At 37.4% G+C, this 18,394-nt stretch overlaps 1 protein-coding gene across 3 annotated transcripts in view; it reads left to right on the top strand.

Annotated features, from left to right (window-relative positions):
* Positions 1 to 1,046: 1,046 nt before the first annotated feature.
* Positions 1,047 to 18,394, top strand: part of evi5b (ecotropic viral integration site 5b) — a 42,203-nt gene continuing 24,855 nt past the window's right edge. For 2 of the 3 annotated variants that reach the window (XM_044044736.1, XM_044044734.1), the window contains exons 1-3: positions 1,047 to 1,378; positions 8,943 to 9,175; positions 14,772 to 14,961. In XM_044044736.1, coding sequence (XP_043900671.1) covers positions 9,024 to 9,175; positions 14,772 to 14,961 — 342 coding nt within the window. In that variant the 5' untranslated portion in view covers positions 1,047 to 1,378; positions 8,943 to 9,023. The remainder of the gene's footprint in view (positions 1,379 to 8,942; positions 9,176 to 14,771; positions 14,962 to 18,394) is intronic. The other variant, XM_044044735.1, reaches the window with a different exon arrangement.

Genomic DNA, 18,394 nt, shown 5'->3' with positions numbered 1-18,394 from the left:
CTGTTGGTGGTGGTGGTGGTGGACACTGTGTCTTGACTCTTTACTGCAACCACACCTGATTTAAATGTCAGTAATGAGTCATGGAAACATGACTCCTTTAATAACATAAATTATGGCACAAATGACTGTAATTGTTTAATTGGATTGCACCAGTACTTTATGTAATACACAATAGTTTCAGTAATAGCATTAGTTTTGTTAATATGATAATAATGCTACATCATCACTACTAGTAATCAAAGTATTAGTGTCAGTTCAAATAGACACAAACAAAGGTCAAACCACCTCATCGCTCTCTTTCCAGTATGTTGGAACAAGTATGTGGCATCAAAACTCAAAAGATGTTTAGTTTGTCCATTGTGGGCTACTGTTGAAACATTGTGGTCCAAATGGTGGCCTCCATCGAGCTGACGCTGCTCCTTATATAAATATAACAGTCTTCAGTTTCAAATTAAAAATAATGTCACCTTAACTTTACACAGTGACACATTAAATAGCGTTAACTACAAGAAGAAGAAAAGGTAGACGACTTTTTTTCCGTATTAAAAACAAGGGTGAGTTGAATGCAGTTGCTCCAAGTGAACACTGGGTGTCAGTGTTCAACTGTTGCCCAGTGTGGGGGCCTTTGTCTGCACATGCTCATTGTGACGCAAAGGCAGCAGCAACAGGACACACTCACATAGAGTTAGCGGTTAAATCAAGAAGAGCATCAGTATAGATGGCAGAAACAATGGGACGAGGAGAGAAAAGGAAGGAATGAAACAGTACACTTATTTATAATCGATAAACAAAATACAGGCAGATGTGATCACTGTGGGCAAGTGGACACAGGTCAGCATGTTGTAACTCAGTGTCATAAATATCAAACAATATATATATTATTATTATTTTGTGTGAATTTCTCTGTGAGATGAATAAAGTATCTATCTATCTATCTATCTATCTATCTATCTATCTATCTATCTATCTATCTATTTTGATCCACACTCCACACCAGATGGTGGCGGTATTGCACCAAATCGTTGTTTGCCAGCCGCCATAAAACATCTAAAAAGAAGGAGGAGATGTAAACACTCGCTAGGCCGCTGTGTGTGTGAGCTCCGCAGACATTTGTGTGTGTACACGTATCACGGCAGCTTCATGGGTTGACCCGGGGCAGTCAATGGGAACAGGCTAACACGGGCTAACACGGGCTAACACAGGCCAACGCAGTCAGCGCTGGCGAGCGTTCAAGTGGAATCCTAGCTAGGCTAAGCTAGGCGAGACTATCTCCTAAAGTAAGTGGAGGAACAGCCCGTTTTTCTTGGTAACAGTGGGACCTTTCTGTTGGTGCATGGGAAGCAGGCGACTTGCTGCGGCTCGGTGAAAACATTTCAAGGTAAAAGCTGTTTTTTTGTGTGTCGTTTCTTTATCCGGGGCTTCGTCTAATCACTGAAATGAACTCTTAACTTATATGGAACGACTCTTCCTCGGTAACTGTCCGTGTCCGATGTGACTTGAAGTTTAGGAACTAACGTTATTATCACTCTAACACATGTTTAGAGGCAATATTAGCTTAATTCACAGCTTGTCAGTGTTGCTACGTGTTTTTAATGTTGCTGTTAATTAGTTTGCAAATGACTCTGTTTATACTCTGGAAGACAAAACCCCAGTACTGTAAATGTTTTTCTGCATCATCATCATCATCATCATCATCAAACCTCATCGTTAAAATAGGGGAAGTTTGTTTGCAGCCAGGCAAATGACACCGTCTTTAAAACATGTACATGATACAAGGCTGTATGGGAAGCATGGGAAGAGAGACAATAGAATGTCAATGCAAGATCACTATAAATAATGACCAAGAAAACAAACACGTAATATCGTCACTGTACCGAAAACACGAAATCAGTCAAGTCAGGGTAAAAATCAAGTAAATACAAAATGCATAGTAAAAGCAGCTCACTGTCACAGCACATAACAATCAAAACAAGTAAATCAATAATAATAACAAGGCTGATCTATGACAAAAACTAAAGAATAATATAATATGATTAAAAGGCTAGTAACAATGTGAAAATGTGTTTATAAAAGTGGTAAATGTTGAGATACCGAATGCAAACATAGCCTTTATTTGTCCTTTGAGCATTTAAACGTGTTGATTTCCTCTTCAGAGCTCTGTGTTAGTCATACACTGATGCCTTTAAAGTTGGCTGGATCTCCATTTCGCCTCACATAACCACAGAGCCATAAAAGGAGCAGGGAACTTCTCCTGTGTCCAGCTAACGCACTCACTGCTTCTCCTGTTTATTGCTTGAAGACCGAAATGTCAGGGATAGTCATGAGAATATAATGTGCAGCCCAAAGCAAAGAGTTTAAACTACTTGGCAGTAGAAATGTCTGTGTTCACACCAAAGGCTTTTTTTTGTTTGAAACACAAGTGACCTCGAAGGTGCAATAGCAACGCAGGAAGATAAACCCAACACAGCTTAACACCACTGCAGGAGCCTCTTCCTCCTCTTGCACCACTTGTAACACTCACAGAGACGGGTGTATATGTTGTTGGCCTGTGATATTGTGGAAAATAACTTCAGACTCACTGCATGTTGATTCCAGGGCTGCAACAATTGATTAACCTGTGTTTCCTATAATGTTGATGTTGGAATTTACTTTTTAAAGACGTAGTTTAGAATAGAAATCCTGACAAGAGCAAATATTTACATACAGTAAAGTTTTTGATTATCTTTTACTGGCACCTGTGGAACACCTAATGTATATAGAAACACATAAACTAGCCATTCCCAAGAGATATGTTTGATAAATGAATCACAACATACAAAAATATTCACTCGATTTTTTTAGTTTGCAACTCATAAAGAATCTGTGTGTCCTGAATTCTGGCCAGATTGAAATGACCAGAGCTGACCTCTGGTAATTGACGACTAAATTGATCCACAGCTGTTATAAGTAATCATTTGATCAGTTTAAGTGCTTTTTTTGTTTTGTTCTTTGGAGACAAGTGGAAGTTCAGTTTAACACAGGGCAACATTGTAGATTTTCGACTCACAAGCGGCACTACAGTCGCCGAGTATAATTGCACTGTTATAAATAACACTCAGACACTGCGACACGCATCCTCCTGCACTGCTCCTCAGATCATCACAACAGTTTCAGGCTTTTATCATATGATTCCTCCTCACCTCTCAGCACAAGCTCTCCAGAGGCACAGACAACAACAACAACTCTAGGCCTGGATTCAAGCAGTGGCAGTACAGACATGTGACATACAGACAGTATTTTTAATTTGAAAAATAAAGCTTTCCATTGTTATGGCTGTGAACTTCTTTTGAATTCACTATTTACCTTCATTACTATGACTAAAGTATATTGTGTATGAATGTTAAGTGGCAAATAAAAATGTATGTAATATAAATTCACTTTCACTTAATGTGGAAAGTCAGTAACCACTTGTATGACACAAATATAGCTGTGTACTACTATATGATGACCTAAATAGTAATAGATTGTGTTATTTGTGGGTGGAACGCTAGTTAAAACTCTTTCACTTTGAGAAATTACTGTTAAAAACACCCCTGATTATATGAGAATGATAAAAAAAAAAATAAGAGGCATGCATTTGTTATTACAGGTATTAGGATCATTTATTACCAACAGTACAGTATGAAATTCAAGGAACAGAACATCCAACACTAAAGCAGATTGAGTCATAAATGTACCCACTACTAATAAAATATAAACACTTAGTAGAAAATGTGACAGTTTGAAGTTCTCAATGAGTTTTAGCTGAGTTGAGTTCTGTTATGGTTATCTTTTTATCACTAACCTAAAATGTAGCAGTCACTTCAGAGACCCACTCCTAATGACAACTGTGCCAGTGTGTGCTGTATCGACCAGGTGGAATTCTAATGGTCAGCTCTGATGCAACACCAGCTAGTAAAGTCAGCATGTACTTACTAATCCAGAAGGAAGAAGCCAAACCCGGCGACCTCTTTGAATCAAATGCCATCAACGAATGAAAACCTTCCCAAAGTGAATTCTTGTTTTGTCCACTCCCTTTTTCGTTTCTTTGCTTCTTCTGAAAGTGTACGCTTTGGTTTTGTGGAAGCGATCGTGCAACCGTTCATCATATTTCCACTTAATATAACCAAAAAATAATTAAGATGGATTTTTGTTAGGGTAAATATGTTGCCCCTGTATTACTTTTTTTTCTGCTTTATTTACTTAGTTAATGTTAGCTAAACCAAGTTTAGTTGTATCTCTGTATAAGACTTTAATCTTCTTTGACTTGGAGTATATTTGATTTTGTAGGGATATTACAGTTAGATAAAAGTCTCATTAAACAGAAATACTCAAGTAAAGTACTGATACTCATGACAAATGATCATTTATAGCTTTGAGCTAATTCCCTACAGATCTGTTTTACAAACAAACTGAACCTGGACAGTTTCCGATGTGTGCAGTTGGCCACTGTGCTGTGAAATGAGGTGTGAAATGAGTTTCCTGGTTGGTTATGGACACATGTTCCTTTAATGTACACCACACCAACCCTTCACTTTTTTGCCAACAAACAAAACATTAAGTTGTAGAGTGGGGTTTTGGAGCCAGCTTTTATTCAAGGTCTCAGACTTTTGGACACCACTATCTGTGAGAGTAGAGGTGGCCATGTCGGAGGATACACTTGTCAGTACTTGTTGAAGTTATGACAGTGAGCAGATGTTAAATTGAGATGTGAAGGCCTAAAGGCATGACTGTATAGTCACATCAATGCTTTAAGTTAAATTAAATAGTACAAACAAATGCAAATGCCTTCACTGGATTTACTGTCAAACAGAAATGACCATGTTTTTCTTTCTTATACCATTCTTAATGAAAGCAAAACATGAAAATACAATTACTTTAAAAACAATATTACGCCAGGTAAGACCTGTTCATGTGCTGGTTGTAGTTACTGCATTATAAAGAACAGAAACATCTGCAAGACATAACGTACGTTAACAGATTTTCTTTTAAGGGTGGTTGTATGAGGTGCCAAATACGCATCAATGACTATTTCTCACTGCAAAAGCAAATCTATATATAATATGTTTGTCAATTTATATCAAAGATAAATAGCCTTTTATGAATGGAAACTGGTTTGTGTCACTTTGTAAATAATGCTCTCACAAAGAAGAAGAATATGACTTTAGGGCAAACATAGCAGCTCAGAGGGGAAGCATCCATGTTGCAGTTGTTCTCTGCACCCTAATACAGTCACACTTTAAAAAAGTATTTTCACTTCAAGTGTTCCCACTTTTAATTTAAACTTTTTTGCAAATCCATTGAAATGCTGGTTGTACATTGGGGGCATTGAGAGCTTCTCTCTGTGTGTGAAGTGTGAAGTGGAAGAGCTTTCTACTTCAGTGTGAGTGTGTTGTTCAAAGTCAGGGCCATGTTTTTATGTTGTCTGTTCTGATTCACTTCTTACAAATAACACGTAAACCTTTTTGTTGTCCCAGCTGAGTATTTTGTTAGGGTATTTTTTGCTTTCTCCGTTGTACATCAGACTGGGTATTTTGCATCTTCAATTTGAAGAAAGGAAATGCTTCTCTGTACTTTCTTGGGTCTGTTTCAGTTCCTCAGCTGCCTTGAGGTCGTTTCTCCTAGGCTTTTTCCTCTTGCTGTAGTGTGGATTTCAGTAACTATGCAATATCTGCTTCTCAGGGCCCCTTAGAATCCTCTGGCAAACAATAGCAGACACAATCTCTGTATCCAGGATTTATTACTTGTGTTGGCTTGGCCACCTGGACATTGGCATCTAGCTGAGTATGCTCTTCTTCTGTCCTAACTGAGATCATCAAGTTGTGTTCTGATTTTGCTTTGTGAACATCAAGGTTTTTTTTTTTTTTTTTTAATTCCACTTAAAATTAAATTCCTTAAAAGAATTATCATTCCTGTCACAGTTATCCTGACCAAAATAATTGTGATTTGTGATATTATTGAGATAGTTATAAAACAATGCTTTAAAAAAATTTAGATACTTAAACATAAATGAGCAGAGCCTTCTGTCCATTTTGTTTGTATCCATAAGCTTTCAGAAAATATCTGTATTTGGGGGGTTTATGTGGAATTTAGTTACCCTTTAACATTAAAAAAATGCTTTACCAAATTATAAATGTTCCAATATTACAAACTATTGGAAAACAATTGAAAAATCTTGTTGTGCAAAAAGTGTTAGATTACCACAACAAATGACTTACTGAATATACACACTTTACATTCAACAATTTTCTCGAAACAAATTTATGTTTATCCCAATTATGGAAATTCAACGTGAATATTTATTCAAATATTTATAACTTATTGTGAGTGTTTTTGGTTTTTTTAATCATGATGCTAGATATTACTGTATAGTTCCATCTCTGTATTAGAAAGTTTTCTTTTTAACATCTAAAAATAATGAATAACATTTAGTTATCACAAAAATAAGGAAACAACCAGGCCTGAATTCACTTGGTTCCACATGGTGGAAGTACATTTATCTTTTTTTTTTTGGTCTGCATGGTATCCCACATTGGGAAAGTCTTTGAAGAAACCTGCTTCTCCTACATTCATCTTTGTTTTCACAGGGAAAGAGACACAAAGCTAGTCTGACTCAGTCCAGATTAGTCCGTGTCATTTCTTGGTAATCTGTAATTGAATGGATTGATTCATTGGAGGGTATGTGCCACATTGCTGTCTGTTAAGGTGTGAAATGTGCTAACTAACGCCTAAATGAGTAAGAGTTTGCTCTGCTCACATTAGATAGTTTTGTTCATGTGGAGAGTAAGTGCAGGTGTGGATCCTGTTATTTGTGTTAATGACAGTCTGAGTGCATAAATATAACCTGTGTGTGTTATCAGGTTTAGTTGCTGGGTGTTGTTAAACTAGAGAAAGCACTTGGAGAGCACAAACTTCCACCAAGGCCACTCCTTAATCCAGGCCCACATAAAGATCACTACCAAATGTAATAATGATTTCCTTTGACCATAACTTGCATCCCCAGAAAATGTCATTAAAACCCACCCTTGACTTTTTTGAATAATTCTGCTCACAAGCAGACAAACAAACCGACACAAATGGACAAAATATTTCAAATTGTAATATGGCAGTGCTTGACACTGACTTTTATTGTAGGGGCACATTGAAAATGTATGAAATAATGTTTTTTTTTTTTTTTACCTTTTAAATGTATTCCACCATTCTATACAGAATACATGCCCTAAAATGTATTGTGAAATGTATTCCATTAGATTGCTCAATCTGAGTAATGTATTCTGAATACTTGGATTACTTCCACATTGGTCTGTTCATCAGTGGAAGCACTGGCATTACATTACACCATCCTGAACCCATCTTCAATACTAATAACAACGTTGTCTTCATTCATTCATTCATTCATTGTTGTTTGTAATGGGATGATCTTTTGATGAGCACTTTGACCCTTCTTGAAACTATGATCAGCATATGACTGCAGGCCAGTGTGTCGTTAAGGGTCCGAAGGTTCAGAACACTGCAATTAAGGAATGGGATGATCTTTTGATGAGCACTTTGACCCTTCTTGAAACTATGATCAGCATATGACTGCAGGCCAGTGTGTCGTTAAGGGTCCGAAGGTTCAGAACACTGCAATTAAGGAACGTATTACTCACAGTCAAGAGTGCCAGATTATTATTCATTGTTTTGTAAAAAATCTTTTATTTACACAATTTAGAACATACACAACCAATGTGCATGATGTATATTTGGGTGCAAATGGTGTATATTGGAAATATAAACTACCCTTACCATAATTATAATTATGTGTAAATAAAGATAAGAAAAAAAATACAAAAATATATACATGAAATAAATAAAAAATAAATGGTCTAGAGTATGAATACCTCTCTCACTCCACTGCTTATAATAAAAGGGTTCACCACCTGATTATAAGTGCATATTGTGCCATAATGGGGTTTTTAGGTGCCATTTATGGATGGGTATAGAGCAGGTGTTTCTCCACCAGCCTAAAATTGGATACTGTGTTACAGGCTAGCATGCACTTTTTTACACAGATGCCTGCAAAGGCAAAGTCTTGCAGTCTTAGTTGTTCTGTTTGGCTTCATGGGGCCGATGATTCGAGATCTAACCACACTCTGAGGGCTCTTAACTGAAAGGCCATTTGATACACTTTAAAGTTGGGAAGTGGCAATCCTCCATTGCTTGTGGTGCGCTGCAGGGTAGGATATATTCAAGTTGTTTATTATTCCACAATGTGTGCTGCCAAATCAGCAAATCTGGTTTCTTCCACAATTTTACAGGTGGCCTTAGGGGGATCAGCATTTGGCGAGATAACATATGGCGCCACATAATACACTATTATAGTTTGTGTGTGTGTGTACATGCTTTATGTTTGACTAAAGCAGGTTAACCTTGCTACTCTATACATTCATTAAACAGGAAGTTTATATTCTGTACAAACTTTGAGTAACAGTGGCGTTCACAGACTTTGGTCCCCACTAAATTGAGTAGACCAGTCTGTTCAGTGTGGAATGTTGCTGAATTTTGCATGATTTGAAACCTGAATTTGAAAGACTTAGTAAATGTTTTATAATCATTCAGAATGTGAAGTTCATTTTCCTGTAGGGTGAAAAAGTCAGAGGCAAGAACTTTATCACTTTTTAAGTTTGGGATTCAGTCCTCACTCAGGATATTTTTACTGGAAAATGATTGAGATTTAGCAAGTTTCGGTCCTGGTGTCAGGTACAGACAGATGAACTTGCTAATGGTTAGTTTTTTGATCCAGCTGATTCACACTGTTGGACCTGTGCGACTGGTGATATGTAATAATGTTAAGAACCATTCCGAGATTGGTTACAGAGAATTATAAATTATTAGTTTGAAAGTAAAGTTTCTATTAGTTAGTAGGTATTCTATATCTTCCGCAGGTGGCGACAGACAAGGTTGCTGGTAAGCTGAGTTCTACTCTCTCATGGGTGAAGAACTCGGTGTCCCACACAGTCAGTCAGATGGCTAGCCAGGTAGCCACGCCCACGTCCCTGCCCTCCACGACTACCTCCTCGTCTACGTCTTTGTCCTCCCCTGCCCTGTCGCCGTCCTCGCCGGCGAAGCTCAGTCCCGATGATGTGGAACTGCTCGCCAAGCTGGAGGAACAAAACCGGTAAGCAGAGATTGATGTTGGCAGAGCATGGACTTCATTTGCAGGCGGGTTTCATGTCGGGCTGGGCAATATACCGATATTATTTGGATATCATCACATTCCTGCCTGGGATGATGACTTTGTGGTTTAAAAGGCTCAACTTAATTATGCAATTATTAATTTAATAATTTATTTATAAATTTACAACACTTCATAACAAACGCACAGCACGAGACTACAGGCGCAGTGTGCAGCAATTACCTTGCAAAGTTTCCACACCGTGGTTATCGACCGGCAATATTATGGTAATCAAAACAAATACTGTAACCTTCACTGTCGGGGAATGTTAGCGTGGTTTACTATAACATTGGTAACCTTTACATCCCTACTACCATGTCATCTGACCCAGGAGTGAGTGTTGATTATATCCTCTCCCACTGCAAACCAAAGTTCAATGAGACTGAGTACATTTTTGGGGATTTGTTTGAATTCTTCTTTGTATGGAGTAAAATGGCTGTGTTCAAATATACGTCTAATCGACTGAATGTACGGTCACTTCTGTTTTTTAAGAAGCCAGCATGCGTATTTCCTGTAAGCTGTTGAGCCAACGATGCAGAGATTTTTGCAGAAGTTACCAAGAATATTATGCAACAAAATATAGAATTCAATTGAGCCACTAAAGACAATATAAATATTTTTGTTCAATATTGGAATTTATACTAGCTCAAGTTACGTTACAAAGTTTCCCCTAAGCACTAACTGACATGAAGCTGGCTTCTTTTAGCAGAAGTTGTGACAATCCATGCATATAGTCAGTGTGTGCCTTAAGTCTCTGTTATAATCTTAGAAATGAGATGGAAGATGATGCAGCACCACTCTCTCAGCAGATTTATGCATCTTACTTTCATGCATGGATAGTGTCCAGCATCAGCATGCAGATATCGTCAAAGTCTGCACCGATAATGAAGAAAACATTAAAGCTCTGATGAGATTCATTGGTATATTGCCCATAGCAGCCATAGCTCCAGTTTGCTATGTGACATCTGTTGTGTGTGGGGGGGAGGGGGGATTGAAAACATCTCAAGCAGATTGCCATGTGGTGAACAGAAGTCACATAGTTAATCCGTCCTTTGACCTCTGCCTCCACCCTAACACCTTTACATGTGGCACATTTCTCTGTTTCCTTTCCACTCTTTGCTTCTGACACAGTCTCACAGTTTTTTTTGTTACAACTAGCAACCAGTTAATCGCCAGCAAACACAAGTCTTCTCATTTTGTCCTTAAGGCATGTAGAAGTCAGGTGTAACTAGAGTGAGGAGGACTTTGTGTGGTGCACCCTCTGTTTGCTTACAGTGTTTGTGTTTTTGAGAGGCCTTTGTACCATGCAGATCAGATCAAGTGAAACAGCAGTCAGTGGTGTCGCACACATTCCTTCATTCCTTTGGTGCTGTCTCTAAATCAGACATGGCGCTGCTTCGTGATTTCTACAAACTGTGAGGAGTTCACCATGAGTTTATCTTGGTAAGGTATATAGCACTCACGACTGGTTCTGCAGCTTTCTTGAGCTGCTTAGCAAAGTCATGTAGCTGTAACACTTGCGTTATAAGAATATGCTTCTTCTTCTTGTTTTGCTCGTTGTTGTATTTAGGGCTGAACAAGTTTGGTAAAATATCTAATTGCAATGTTTTTGAGATTGTGATTTGAATTGTGATACAGTATATATTCATTTATTTTACCAGTTCAAGCTTCAGTACACCATTAGCTGTGTTATAGATATATTATAATATTATGTATTGCCACATGAGTTACTATCATATTACTGTACTGTAATGCTAGGATGAGCACTTAAAGTCTTAGTTGTAGCTCAGAAAATGTCCTTTTTATCGCTTCTAGGGTATTGACACATATTGGCTAATCTGTCATTGGATAACAGCAAACACACCAAGAGCCCTCTATTATGACTTATGACTAAAACAATAGGCTGAATAGGCTGCTACCTGCTTGACTTTTTCTCCTCTCCAGCTATTATTTTTTATGTATATTTATTTTGTACAATGAAGAAAATTCATATCCACAGGATTTTTTATGTGTGTGTATGTATATGTGTATATATATATATATATATATATATATATATATATATATATATATATATATATATATATATATATATATATATATATATATATATATATATATATATATATATATATATATATATATATATATATATATATATATATATATATATATATATATATATATATATATATATATATATATATATATATATATGTATATACTAATATATAGTATTATGTATTGTATTATCTATATATATATATATATATATATATATATATATATATATATATATATATATATATATATATATACTAATATATAGTATTAGTATTGTTTATCGGCCAAAGCACAGATGATATATTGGTAAAAAGTCCAATATAGTCAGGGCTCTAGACTAACTTTTTTTTTTTTTTTGAGGATCATTTTTAAATTTTAGGAGCACAAGCAGAACATTTAGGGCCATAAATTGATTTGCAAATATTCACATTTCCTCTCATTTTCACTGTATTATGGATATTTACTTTAATAAATGCAGTGTCAAATTAAAATGTGTCTCTTAAAACGAACAACCAACGGGATTCTATTTTACAAAAACATTTTAGTTGTTTGATTGCCCAACATATTTTGGCAAAACAATTTAAAAATAATAAATGGCATTTAACACTAGGTAACTTTCAGAATGAGTTCCTCATGCTTAACGTAAGATAACATAAACACTTGAATAAATAAACAAACACAAAACTCCTCAGTAAAGCAGCTCTCAGTCTTTGTCTTAACGTAAACTGTTGATAGTTCCCAATAGATAGTTTAGATTTCTATGTGGTTAAAATAAAGGAAAGTAAACATCCACTTGCTCTGAACTTAGTCTTGTCCTACACCTTGATGCTATATTTTTGGCTGCAGAAAACAGTCGTTGATGGTGATGCTGATGGCGCAGAGGTTTAATGAATGCACAGCAATGAAGTAATGCTAGCACTAGCCATACTGCTAGCCATCCATGATACTATCAGGCTGTCTCCTCTTCCCTCATTGCTGTTTGTTTTGTCCTGCTCCATTTTTGCAATAGGTGCTGCCTTCTCTCCGTTGTGTCAACGTTAGCTCATTCTGTATTGTTTGCGCTTCTTCCTCTTCTGTGTGTGCTGCAGTTGTCATTCAGCGGACTGATTATTCACAGTGTAGCTCAGCCACAGTTTATATTAGAAGAAATGGCAAATTTAGATATGCGATGAGTAGATGTCAAATTTACTCGCACTGTCTCAAATTTTGGTCACAGTCTGGATCCCTGAATATTCTGCCAATAATGCCAATTTTCCTCTGTATTTTGCATGTTGTTATCCTTTAGATTCACACTTGTCGTTGACTAGGAGTGATTTATTTACAGAGCTTTAAGTTCAGGTTCATGTGCAGCACAGTAGAGGGATTGCACGCGACAGGTTAACTTAATGCCTCAAAAACATCAGTCGGTCGCTGCGAAATACAAATTTAAAGACAATTCCCCTTTTAAGTAGTGTTTTATCTCCATGTCAGAGTTGAATATAAGTGCAGACGCTCTCTTGCAGGCTGCTCTCTACAGCCATTTTCTCTCTATTTCACTCCCTCCCACACAACCCAAATTTGGCTGTAACCCTAGCCATTCTTGGAGCGAGCTCAGTGACGTTAGTGGTTCCACTGTGGAGGCCCCGGTCATTTTTCCGAGATCAGGTGTCTGAGCCTTTGTGTTTCTGCCACTCTGTGCTGCACAGCTTGGAAGACACTGCTGCTTTATTTCTTCCACCACTGATCCTTGATCAGGTTATTCTGTCAAGATTAGATTCTGTCTGCAAGATTAACCTGCTGTGCTTGGAACAGTTTGTGCTCGGAAAATTGAGCTTTTAATTCCCATTAAATCACTAAAGATGTTGTCTGTGGATGAAAACAACCCATGCAGTAAATGTAATTAGACAGGAAATATTTCACACATCTCCACAGCATAGGTTTTTTTTCATGGCCACTTGAGAAGCCAGCAGAACTGCCAACTCATTACAAGTGATTTTTTAAATGAAATAAATCACGTTAATATCATCTTCTTTTTCTTTTTATCAAGAATGATTATTTTGAATGTTATGTTTGTGGCTAAATGTATATCCATGCTCAAATTCTGGATCAAATTCTAATCTATACTAATAATCTAGCTAAGGTCAGAAAAAACTACTGAATATTAGTGCTATACTAAACACAGGCAGCTTCTTGTATGAAGAAAATGTCACATGACCAGGATGCATGTTAGTGTTGCACATCTTTTCCACGCAGCTGGGACATTATGTTTTTGAAATGGTTGGTTATTGCTGACTTATTTAAAGGAGGTAAAAGACTGCTTCAATATTGGTTGAAGTTCAAGGCTGTGATATTGATATCAGCCAAAGACTCTCCAATCTCTGGAAAGTCCTTGGACTTAAGTGTTAAAGCCATAAAGCAATGGAGAATTCCATTTATTAAAATGGCTTCGCATTGAAAAGTTTTATAAAAAAGATATTAAACATACAGAGCTTCAGAAATCAAAATCTTCCTCTTGAGAATTTGAGCATGCATCAGACTACATTTCTATATTTGAACTAGGGGTGTGCAACATATCATCTGTGTTCATATTAAAGCAATTAAAATGATTGTTTTTATAATCGATTAGTATTTTACGATGAAGTATTTGTTTGGTCCAAAAGTGTTTATTGGTGTTGTTTTAATGATTTCTTTGTCAAATGGAACAATGAAACCAGACACTGAAACTCGGTCTACGATGTAGTCCCTGTAGTCCTTGAATTTTTAAATTAAATAAGAGCTGTTTTCCTCAAACATTGTGTCCATTGATATATAATCTTTAAGCAACAAATAATTAGTTGCCCATCCCTAGTTTGAACCTGACTGAGTCTGACTAAATCCTAACTAAGTCTAGCCTGAACATGACTGGCATTCTGTTTTCTTCTGTCTGAAGTAAACTTTGACCGGGTTCAAAGCAGCTACTGCCAGCTGATCTATCTGAGACATGCAAGTGCAGCTGTTTGCCTCATGACAAACAGCACAGCGACACTCACACATATCAGAGCGCACACAGTTCATTTATGTTATACTACAAAAAAGGGTTCAAAATGATTGTTTTCCTTATATTCATATTACAATGTCCACCCACTACTGAATTTAAAAGGAGAGGCCGGCTCTGCATTATCTCTTTCTTAAACCTGGTTACAACTTCAAAGTCTTTGTCCAAACCCTATCCAATCTATCTGGATAAGTGGTTGGGTATCTATTAGAGCCTCAAGAAATGGTTAAAAAAAAGACTGTTTGTACTATATTGCTTTACATAGAGTATCCTGATAAATCACAATATATATGGTATTGTCACCCCTAAATTAGTATGTTTTATGAGTCGCAAGGATCTAGCCAATATTGAGCCACAGGTGTTTGGTAAAATTCCGAAACAACCAACATAATACACAAAAAGCAAGACTTCCACATACATTTAATACAGTTGAATAATTTCATCTGCTTTCCTTCACCACAGGTTGTTGGAGACAGACAGCAAGTCTCTGCGCTCGATGAATGGCTCCAGACGGAACAGTGGCTCCTCCCTTGTGTCCAGCTCCTCTGCCTCCTCCAACCTCTCCCACCTGGAGGAGGACTCATGGATTCTCTGGGGCCGTATCGTCAACGAGTGGGAGGAAGTGCGCAAGAAGAAGGAGAAGCAACTGAAGGTGAGACCCCTGATAATGACTACCTGTCAAGTGACGGCCAAGTCTTGTCCAGACCTGCAATAAAAGCTCACTGAGGGTGTTTTCACACAGAGTTCATTTCCTCAGATGGTCCACTTCGTTTGGGCAGGTGTGAAAGCTCATCCAAACTCTGGTGTGGACCGGAGGAGACTGGTGTATTTAGCGACAGCGCTGCTGAGCCACATCAGCCGTATTTCAGTTCAGTGACTTTGTAGTCTGAACGATTCCGTAAACAAATCTATTTAATGAACTGAGTCTGATGATGCAATACACTGAAAACAACTGCTTTACGTCAGTAGTCACTAGTTTGTGTGTGCGTTGTGCATAAAACAAACTCACGGCAGTTTCATGCAGCTGTGCTATGATGACTCCGCCCACATTGAGGAAAACCATAACAAACCGTGTAGTCGAGCTGTGCCGTGCTGAGCTGAAACAGTGCCATTAGGTCTGAACACCAACGTAAAAATAGAAACCCCAGGACTGCATAGATTTTGTGTTGTTCCGTTGTTTTTTTTTGTGGTGAACAAGCCGGCTGAAGGGGATGGATTTGCACTGCTCATTTAGAGTGGTATTGCCTGTTTTAACTGTGCGACGTTGTCCAGGTGGTTTGGTCTGCTTGCAAAAGTGCAGTGTGAAAGTGAACCAAACCAAATGACGGTGTGAAATCTTTCGCCATTCCCCGCCCATTCAAACCAAGTCTCCCGGAGTATCCTGGTATGACTGTGCACTGAGACATATTTTAACTTACTCTTGGAGAGAACAATTAAAGAAGCAGAGCTGTAACTTTATAAATGGACTTTTTAACCAAACATTTTATCTGTGTTTTTGATCATCGTCCATGTGATAGGAATTACAGTCTTTAGTCTTCCAAGTCACAAAGACAAAAGCAGCAGCTCCTATGATTCTGTGTCTTTACAATACTGTATAAAGTCTAGGCCACAGTGTCATTCATGTGACACTCACATGTGTATCTCACAGGCATTGGTGTCAAGCTCTGGCCTAAATGCTACAATGGTCCTATCTGTTATTATGTTTAATTGCTTTACAAGTAATTTTAGTGATACTGTAGTGTGTTTTTGCCATTACTTTCTTAAGTCTTCTGATAACTGTCAGTGGTAGTGTGATGTTAATCTACCTGTGGAGTTAGATGTTAGTTCTTTTGGGGGTTTTTTCCCAGGTTTGGGGCAATTGCAAGAAACTTGATTATGACCCCTTTTATATTTATTTATTTATTTTGTTATTTCTTCACACTGACACTCAAACTTCATGCTCAGAGCCACCACCAGATGGCCTTGCCATTGTTTTTTTTAAACCATTTACATACAAAAATATGTGTGGACATGGATTTCAGGGGTGGGAATGCTATACATGGCCCATAATAATGATCGCTATACAGTGATTTTGCGATCACTTTGTATCATAAGAATACAAAATTAAAAATAAAAATGGCAGTAAGCATGGGCATGAATATTTGGTTATTCGGTCAGTTAAAGTAAGTATTTGTGATTATCTTATATTGTTCTTAAATTAAAAATGTTTGCTTTGATTCAAAAATGTCTTTCTTCTCCAATGACTACCAAATATGTAGTGCATATATTACCACAAGGTGGCAGCAGCAGCAAGTATTTGGTTAGTGGACTTCTTGTATGTTTGCAGAAGTGATGATATTTACGTGGGTTCTTGAATGCGCCTCGTTAGCTGCTCCACTTTACAGCTTACAGCTCTTACTAGCTCTTATTATAGCAGAGGAGTATTGCCTTCTGACAGAAACATAGTATTATGTTTATATTATATATTGTCATGTAGGTTTGGCAGGAGCATTGATGTGTTTGTTGTATTAATGCTTGTAAGTGAAACTGTATAAACTGTATATATTTAATCGTGTTATATTATTTGACTTAGACTGGCCCTCGACTTGGGCACAGTTTTTAATTTTTGCCGGCTTTGTTATTGAGTTTCACACCCCTGCGTATATATGCTGACTTTTTTGCCAGTATTTATTTGAGATTTGTGTCATTTTGAAGTTTTGGAATCTCTGCGCGAACCAAACGAAATAATCCATGAATCAAGAAAGTAATACACAAATGCATTGGTAGTGGAAAATAATCTACATTTGCAGCTGTGGTGTTGATAATCCATTTGTACAAGTCATATTTTGTCCCACCACTAATTTGTGGTAGCACAAACCTGTTATGTGCCAATGGGTGGTAAAGGCGCGCCTCCTCTGCAAGGGCAGGGTTTCTGTCTTCTATTTATTGCCGGTTTAAATGGGGAAGTTGTTGCAAAGGACCTATGAACATGTCTTGGTGTTGTTGTGTAATTTAACAGAAGTAGTAATGACCAGATGATGCAGCAATGTGAGTCATAACTGCTGAGGAAGAAATACAAAGGTTCACAGTTTCTGTTGTGTGAGGGAGGAACCTTAGGTTTTGTTTGCTTGTCAGCAAAACCTCTGATGTGTTGTTCAAGAGGAGTGGACAGAGTTTATTTGATACCCATATATGTTTAAATGCTGGAGTATTCATGTTATCAAGAGCATATTATGGCCAAAAAGTATGAGTGGGAATTAAACAAGTGATTTTTTTCCCTCAGAAAGCAGCTTTTGTCTTCAGATAGTGGAGAAATATAACAATGCATTGTTCCAGTACAACGTCTGGTCTGTATTTTCTGATCACAGAGAGGAGAGCGGGGATCTCCTGCTGAAGCCTGTGTGGGTGGACATCTGCTCCAGATGCTCTCTGGACTGACCAGATGCATGTTTACACACGCACAGACATGCACACACACACACACACACACACTCTCTCATCGCAGCAGGAAAGACCAGTGTTCCCTGTCAGCACAGGAAATTGCCTAATCAAGTTGTATCAGAAGTGATACATGGGAACAAATCATGGTACCAAGTTCCTTACTGACAAAATGCTCGCTGGGCACAATCACAGCTCTCAACGCTCATTATCTGCAAAGAAATAAAATACGTGTGGCAGTTTTTCTCTTATACTTTATTCGATGTGTACTATGTTTACAAAGTTGTTTAAAATGTGGGAAAGATGTGCTTTTGCATAAAATTTTTTTTTAGACAAAATGAATGAATGGTCCAGTCTTATACATTACATTTTTAATAATGTCTTGTGTTGCAATAACATTAGTCTTTTATATTACATGGGAAGGGGTCACTATAGCCCACCATAATGTACTACCATTTTTGTGCAGCAGCCCAGAATGCATATATCAAAGTCCAGTTTTTTGCAATATACAATGTTGCTCTTAGTTAAAAGCCAATTATGTGTATTTGTGACATAATTGCTGTATTTCGTACATGTACTGTGCACTGGTTATCGGCCATGTGTCAGTGTTCCTCTCTAATATCAGTCCCAGTGCAATTATTCATATTAATATGTGCACATTTTTAATG

Source organism: Solea senegalensis, linkage group LG14 (assembly GCF_019176455.1).
Source record: "Solea senegalensis isolate Sse05_10M linkage group LG14, IFAPA_SoseM_1, whole genome shotgun sequence".
Classification (NCBI taxonomy): domain Eukaryota; kingdom Metazoa; phylum Chordata; class Actinopteri; order Pleuronectiformes; family Soleidae; genus Solea; species Solea senegalensis.
This window is presented reverse-complemented; position numbering and strand designations above follow the sequence as displayed.